Genomic DNA, 8,376 nt, shown 5'->3' on the forward strand with positions numbered 1-8,376 from the left:
TTTTATCAAACAGTTTAGTACTATTAATTCATGGTTTTTGTTTATATAATTTTTTTTTTTTGTTACAAAATGGAAAGGACATCGTAGAAGAGTCACTAAAATCAATGATGGATTTCATGTGCAATGCATAGGTAATACTGGAATTTAAAATGTCAACAAGGTAATACTGGAATTTAAAATGTCAACAAGGTAATACTGGAATTTAAAATGTCAACCAGGTAATACTGGAATTTAAAATGTCAACAAGGTAATACTGGAATTTAAAATGTCAGCAAGGTAATACTGGAATTTAAAATGTCAGCAAGGTAATACTGGAATTTAAAATGTCAACACCAACAATCAAGAGAAAATTAAACGCTTTTTAATGGGTTTTTATGCCTGGCTGATCCACAAATAATGTAAAGGTTGTGGTGAAACCGGTTTAGCATTTTATCATTTTCTACTGATAGATATCCTGTTATCAGTCAAAGTTCAAGTGTATAAAAATCACGTTTATTCTAAGCAGACTGTCCTTTCTGCTGTCTTTGACGACAACTTTTGTCTTCACACAATGGGGATTCCATCATAAATATTACAACAGCTGTTGAAACAAGATGTCGTCATGAAAGTTTGATGGAAATGTTTTGGTGATAATTTCTTTTCCTCTTCTGCTGGAGAGATAAATTAAATCATATAACAGATGGGGCCAGCATCTGCATGGATGAAACTTAAGCAAGGTATTTTATTCCTGGGTTCGAGAAGTGGATATTCAACACAAATGTGAAGTATGTTCTTCCATACGGCTCGGAGACTTGGCGAGTGACTAAAACCATCAAAATTATTCTTCAAGCATTCATAAACAGGTGCCTCAGATAATTCTTAAACATCGGGTGGCCAGACATTATCACAAATGGAGAACTGCTCCAAAAACTGAACCAGTCATCTATTGAAACTGAAATAAAGAAAAGGAAATGGGGCTGGATTGGCCATACCATCAGGAAGCCTGCAAGTAATATCACCAGGCAGACTTTGGACTGGACCCCCCAAGGAAAGAGAAGGGTTGGTCGACCAAAGCAAACATGGCGATGAAGCATCGAGACCGAGTTGAATCCAGTCTGACAAACCCGGGCCCAGATAAAGAAGACCTCTAAAAACTGGTCATCATGGCACCACACCTAAACGATTTCAAGGACAATGAGGACGCCGCTGAAATACAACCAGACCATTGGTTTCTTCAGCGCCAACCATACAGATACAGACAGATACAGAACCGAGTCAGATGGAAGAGTGCTGTTGCAGCACTAGAAGTTGGGAGAGTGTTTCAAGAGAGACACTGAGCTTGAAGCCACTGATATTTTTGGAGTGGTGGATGGCCCTGACTATAGAACTACCCTCTCCCCTGCCAGGCGGAATTATCATAACAATAGGGTCGTGGGTTCGAGCCCCCATCGCCGCAAAGTTTTTATTTTCTATTGTCTTCTGGAACTTTTTTTTACTCAATTCATTTTTAAAAAAAAAGAATAACTTACCTCTTTTGATTGTGGCATTGTAAAATCAAATATAGTAGGAATTGCATCTTTAGTAAGGAGCTTTCTGACTTTGCTGTGCTTAAAACAACTCGGTTCAAAATGCACTTCACACAAGCAGTTGTTTTTATGGAGCTTTTCTGTTGATTTTTTCAATAAGTCCTCCCTTCTTGATGCGATGACCCATCGTTTTGAACTGTAAATTTATTATTATTATCATTATTATCATCATCATCATCATCATCATCATCATCATCATCATCATCATCATCATCATCATCATCAACATTTTATTATTATTATTATTATTATTATTATTATTATTATTATTATTATTATTGTTATTATTATTATTATTACTATTATTACTATTATTATTATTACTATTATTACTATTATTATTATTACTATTATTATTATTATTATTATTATTATTATTATTATTATTATTATTATTATTATTATTATATTATTATTATTATCATCATTATTATTATTATCATCATTATTTTTATTATTATTATTATTATTATTATTATTATTATTATTATTATTATTATTATTATTATTATTATTATTATTATTATTATTTAAAAATCAAAAACAAATTGTGTTGCACAGAATACTACTGCAAACTTTCTTTCTAATACAGCTGCTATTTCTTGGATATGACAATCGTTTTTGACACAGTATGTTACACCAGATCTACTTATAATTATAAACCCCGAGCTATTCAATCACTTAAAAGGGATCAGATGCAACAAAACTAGATGCAATTGCGTTTGAGTCGTTTCTTTTCCCAACTGGGCCTTTTATAATATTACTGTAATATCTTATATTATTACTATCAATATATCAGTGCTGATGGTGACAAAAAGGGAAAAAGGAGGAAAATTATGAATGGTTTTCTTTACGCCACTTGTTTACTTCACCAACCCCCACTTTTAGAGCCATTGAGATGATAAACTACTCTAGCTATCTTCTGGATAGTGGAGAAGCTGCACCAGTTTGTTCCACCACTTACCAAACCTCTCAAAGCCAGAAAATTTGATTGAGGAAAATGTCTTTTTTCAAAGGAGGAAATTCCTCCTCTGACACAAAAATCGCGGATCCGAGGAAAACCATCAGCACTGATATATCCTACTACAAAATTATGAATTTGCATTGAAACTTACCGTTTGGGATCTCTGGGAAAATGAAAGTAAGTTAAGTCAGGCCGTTTGTTCCTTGAATTTGAACAATTAATCCCACTGCACCAGGAACAATGTGTGTTCTTTCGATCCATATTTTAAAAATTGTAAATTCAAGATTCAACTTGAAAAGAGCTGGTAAAAGAAATAATATAAAATCAAATAAACAATATAAATAAATAAATAAATGAATAAATTAATAAATATACAATTTAAATTAACCATATACATAAATAAATATACACACTTTATTTTAAAATGCCTGTTGTTTCATACAGAAAAGTGAGTGGAGCAGGCACTTATGTCTAAGTTGATAACAACAAGAAATGAAGTGAGCAGAAAAGTGACCGAAGACAATATAGAATAAAAATTTCGCCCCGGCGATGGGGGCTCAAACCTGCAGCATTACTGTTACGACAACTCCGTCTGGCCGAGGGGAACGTGACTCTACTGTATGAGCTATCCACTCTGGAGTCATCATCATCATCATGGCTCATCCCCCTTGGACATGGCCTCCACAACTGCCAACCGAAATAAGGTTCTGTCCTGCCTCATCCTTCCACATTCTAGTCACTGGCTTTTCTTCACCCATTCGCGGATGTCTTGTGACCATCTTCTTCTTCTTAGTTTCCCTCTCCCTCTTTTACCTTCCACAAAACCTTCTAGAAAAATTGATGCTATGCGTTAAAATACTCACATCTGCCAACAAGATTAAACATACCAACACACAACATTTTGTGTAACCTTTAATGATAATAGTCTGATTTATATAATTTAGTGAGAATCAATGAACAATCAACAGGCTGTCTCAAAAAAATAAAGAGCTGATTGACGTCAACTTCATTCCCTCTATATACGTGGCACAGTCTTCTGCGATAGTTCTATTGATCAGGAGTATAGAACTAATGAGTATTCATCTACTTAAATGCATACCATCTATGTTAATACAGTGCAGTTTGCCTAGTTTTTAACTCTAACACATAACTGTCACCGTCATTGTTTACACTAGGCGGGGCAGGTTATGTCCCCTTCCACTGGATGTACAATTAACAAGTAGATTTTTGACAAATCAAAACATGGAATTTGTAACACACCTTCACACTACACTTGCTCGGACAAACATAGTTAGTTGATTATGAACAATAAAGAGAATGAAATCAACCTCTCTCCAGATATCATTGTTGTTTTTGTTCTGCCAAATGGCTGACTAGAGTTAAAGTTATCATTAACACGCGATTTTATTGGTCATTATATAAACGTTTAAGTTTACACATAGTTTTTTTTTGTTGGTTCTAGTGATCAAGCGGAAGAATAGTGGGTATTTTACTTTATACACATACCATCAATAGTAAAGCCTGTGTAATTCCCTATGTTTACCAATCACTGCCTTGTTTACTTCTATGACGATTGTCCGAGAGGTATACTTCCCTACTTCCAGGTATCTACCTATATAAAGTGTTGGTTTGACACCACCCTCAACTCCAGGTTGACATTGTGTCCGTACGTGATGCAGTGCTTTTTTGACTCACAACTACATCTTTTTAACTTTAAACTCACTCAACCCTAACACCGACTATATCCGTAGTTTACTCGGGTTACTTTTACCCCATGGCTATTTATTACATTTTTATTAAACAAATTATAGGTGTAGTATCAAAGCTAATGCTAATGTTTTTAGTTTTTACATGTTAAAGGTAGTTGAATAAAACTATCTTTGTACATGATGCTCATTTTTAATACATTTTTTCCAATTTTGAAAAGTAGCAAAAATCTCTAGGATTGAGTGAGTTAATGTTTTGCATGAGAGCTTCCCCACTCAACCATAGTCACCATCGTAATCATAGTAAAGTATAGAGATTCATACATAGTGTAGTTCTGTTCTAGCACAGACTCAGAACTTAGAGATATGGCATGGTAAAATTAGCATCAATAAGGTAGTCTGCTTCCAGCCTAATAGACAAGTGCGATTAGACATCAGAAATGTGAAGCGCTAGTGTTTGGGAATTTGAATAAAAGACAATTCGACATAATTACTGTTTGCATTATTTTTCACAGTATCTGAACGGTTCTGTTATCATTTTAAAGAGCAGAGATCAAGCTTTCTTTTAATGAGATTGAAATCAATGAAGGCACATTATAATTATGATTATGTCAAGAATTATAATTTGATAAAAATTGCGTCATTTTAAAATGTTTTTCAAAATTGAGAATGCAAACAAAAAAAAAAAAAAAAAAAAAAAAAGAAAGAAAAAAGAAAAAAAAGAAGAAAAAAAGAAGGCATTTCGATATTTCATTTATCTAGATAAATCTATGTCAAATCTAATCAAGATTGAAGGCAGCGCAGTGTTTAATTTTGGCCTCCAGTGACCAACCCTCTTTTACTCTTTTCTCCATTTCCATGTTAAAGTCCGTTTCAGTTTCAATCAATAGACAGCTTATCAAGCGGTTGTCCAATGGGGGAATTTTCAGTCACAGATTTTGAGCTTTTTGCAATAGTAAATTTTGAGTTGTAAAATCATTATAACTTTGGAACCGTTTACCAAAGGCGTTAAGGTAAAAGTATAAAAAAAAAAAAAGAAAAGAAAAAAGCCTCTCTGTCAACAAACATATCTAACTTCTGCTACTGCTATGGCTATAGATAGACCTTTATAGCGCGTTGACTTTGTATCCTAGCAGTGCCAGTGATACAAACAATTACGATAAAAAATAGAGTTTGTTCTACCTTATTTTCATGTATCAAGGTTATTGAATTCTAGTTATATTGTTGTATTGCATTTTCCGTTATTTCCGTGGTGCTACTGCTATGAACTTCATTTACAAGAAGACAAACCGGAAAATCGCCTCGCTTTAAACTCAACTTCAACTTTTGTTTTCAGTCAGTGAAAAGATTTTCACGGAAGGCAGATCAATAGGGAAGAAAAGTTATGACGTCACGCCTTCTTCTTTTCTGATTCCTAAATCCTTGAAAGTGCGTTTGTAACTTGTCCTTCGGAGGACAAATAATGAATATGTCACATATTGAATCATAAGGTTTTAGTAGCAGATAGCACATAACTATTTTAGTAGCAGGATGAATAGGCAGATTCTAAGAATTACGGGACGGATGGATTTTCTTTAATAACAACCAGCATATTATATTATTTAGACTATAAAATGGCGTGGCATGCTTACAGTATAAGTTGGTGCCAGAATCAGAAGAAAGTGACTTAAAACAAGCTATATTTGTAAATACAAAAGAAAAGGGGGGGGGGGGGTATACAGAAAAGACTTACTCAAATAAGTAAGAGGCGGTATTTACCATTTCTCAGTTTGTTTGTTTTTAAATGCTGTAATCATGGCTGACTAGAGTACTATAGTTACGTCATGGCTTTAATCCATTTTTTAAAGATGGATACGGTGCCAGGCACCAACTCAACCAATATAGCCACGCCCTTGGGGGAAGGGGTGTGGGGTGCTGTATCTCAACATCCATAAATTACCGTCGTAGCCAACCATTAGCAATTAATTCATGGCGCGTGCATTGAAATTATTATTACGAAAGTCAAAGTGATAAGAATGACCAGAGAGGTGACGGTTATGCGAAACTCCGATGGGTGTGTGAGTGTGAGTGGCTGTGTGTGTGTGTGTCTGCTTGCGTATCATACTAACTATATACACACACCTGCAGTGTAGATAGATAGGCTACACACGATACACATACGTAACTGTCACAGTAAATCATCAATGGTTGAAATCGTCGGGAGCATTAAAAAAAAAACAACAAAAAAAAAAAAAAAAAAAGAAGAAAAACAATTATAATAAAAATAAAAAAACAAAAACAAAAGAGAAAAACAACAAAACCACACAAAACCTTTGATTAACTTTAAAAAAAAAAAGTTGACTGTGTGAAATGTGTTCGATGAAACCGTGTTCGAGGTAAAAATTAGTTCGAAGAAGGAATGGAATGATAACAAAGAATAATAAGGAAAAAATTCGGGACATTAGAATGAGTACGAAGAAACCGTGTCGGAGTGTATATATATCCATCTGACTATTTTCCTCTTTCCAAAAGAAAACCAGACAGACAGAGCAAAATATTGAGTAAATAAGTGGGCAGAGGTGGGCCGATAAAGAAACCATCAGCCGAGAACCGGAAAGGGTTCCAATCTTAATCTCTAGATTCCGATGTATACCCCACCCACCAGCCCCAGTTTTTTTTTTTTTTCCTTGCAGAGTAGCCAAACAAGTCATTAAAAAATGTAAAATCGTCTGAATAATATTCCTTGTGTTTATTTTAAAGGGTTTTACGGCGCTTACAACACATTTAGGTCATTTCAGCGACAGTAATTTGGAAGAAAATTAGTTATCTAGTAAAAAAAAATAGATTAAAAGAAATATTTTAGATTAAAAGCACACTAGGAAAGTAAGACAAAGGGAAATTGTGCAAATAGGGAACAGATGTAGATTCCAAGAATATGCCATCATGACGCATAGTTTGAGATCACCTAAAAGTCTCATCCAGACACAAGCAAAGAATCCCACGAAGAGGAACACACTCAGAACAAACAAAACCTTTTGTGCGGCTATGCGGTCTAGTAGTATGACACTCGCTTTCGGGTCGGAAGATCCTAGGTTCGAGCCTCACTCGGTGCATAGTCGAGTCCTTGGAAAAGGCTCTTTACTCACATTCTTTCACCGTACTGTGGTGTAAAATGAGTACCTGGTCGTTAACAGCGTTGTATCTGTCCGATAAACATTGTAATGTCACCTAATAGACGTCATGTCCCGTCCTACATATTAAGTGTTAAGGGACCTCTTGTAAAGCGCTTTGAGTACTTTTAGTGGATATTGCGCTATGTAAGAGCTCAATTAAAAATAATAAAACTTAATGCTTACATTATACATTTAAAACAACAAATATAACACTATATAACAGAGGAAAGATTTACAAGGGGGAAAATATTGTTTCCCTCCTAGCCAAGGACTCACGGACCAACACATAAAAGTATGTGTCACCTTGATTGTTTATAGTCTGGTTGAAACAGTTTAGTGAGAATACTCATGAACGCGGATGGCAAAGAGCAATAACAAAGACCTGAGTGATGTCTACTTCATACTATATATAGAGGACATAGAAAGTGACCACTAGGGGAGGCCAGGAACAATAATTGGTTGTGTTTTCAGGCATTACATGCTGAACGAAAATGCCCAGAAAAGTAGAATTACATTTTTTTTTTCTCTCATCAGGCAGCCATGAAGATCTCACCTTGTTAGTTTAGGTGTGACGATTAGTATATATTTGTCTACTAAATAGGTAAGAAAACATTGATTTAATAAAATGTGAATCCCAATTATTGCATGCCAAACGGCTATTAAAAAAAACAAAACGCTAAGTGTTTGGAATTTAGCATAAAAATTGCCAAATTGGCAACCCTGTTCTCCGCCCGCCACCCCCCCCCCCCATCCCCCTCTTCTTCTAAGGTGAATTCCGCCAACTGTTGGTTTTATTAGTTCCAGATACGGATTGCATACATATATTTAAAGGCAAAGAATACAATTTTTTTATAAAAAATGTTATTTATTGTTATTCCATTCACTTATATACACATAGAACAAAAATGAACATTTATTATTGAAAGAGTTGTTTTTCTTTTTCTTTTATCATATATACATTTTCAAAATGAATATATAATTAGAACACA

The 8,376-nt window shown here is 34.6% G+C and overlaps 1 protein-coding gene across 3 annotated transcripts in view; it reads right to left on the bottom strand.

The window, feature by feature from the left end:
• Positions 1-5,578, bottom strand: part of LOC144978136 (uncharacterized) — a 17,863-nt gene extending 12,285 nt beyond the window's left edge. Inside the window, exons 1-3 of one of the 3 annotated variants that reach the window (XM_078923794.1) lie at positions 5,418-5,578; positions 2,681-2,830; positions 1,509-1,701 (exon numbers count right to left, since the gene is read on the bottom strand). In XM_078923794.1, coding sequence (XP_078779920.1) covers positions 1,509-1,701; positions 2,681-2,790 — 303 coding nt within the window. In that variant the 5' untranslated portion in view covers positions 2,791-2,830; positions 5,418-5,578. Of the gene's footprint in view, positions 1-1,508; positions 1,702-2,680; positions 2,831-3,092; positions 3,148-5,077; positions 5,213-5,417 lie in introns of those variants that run through there. The other 2 variants (XM_078923792.1, XM_078923793.1) reach the window with 2 other exon arrangements.
• Between the last annotated feature and the right edge of the window lie 2,798 nt (positions 5,579-8,376).

This window comes from Berghia stephanieae, chromosome 8, assembly GCF_034508935.2.
Source record: "Berghia stephanieae isolate SIO BIC M18660-M18661 chromosome 8, UCSD_Bste_1.3, whole genome shotgun sequence".
NCBI classification, from domain to species: Eukaryota; Metazoa; Mollusca; class Gastropoda; order Nudibranchia; family Aeolidiidae; genus Berghia; species Berghia stephanieae.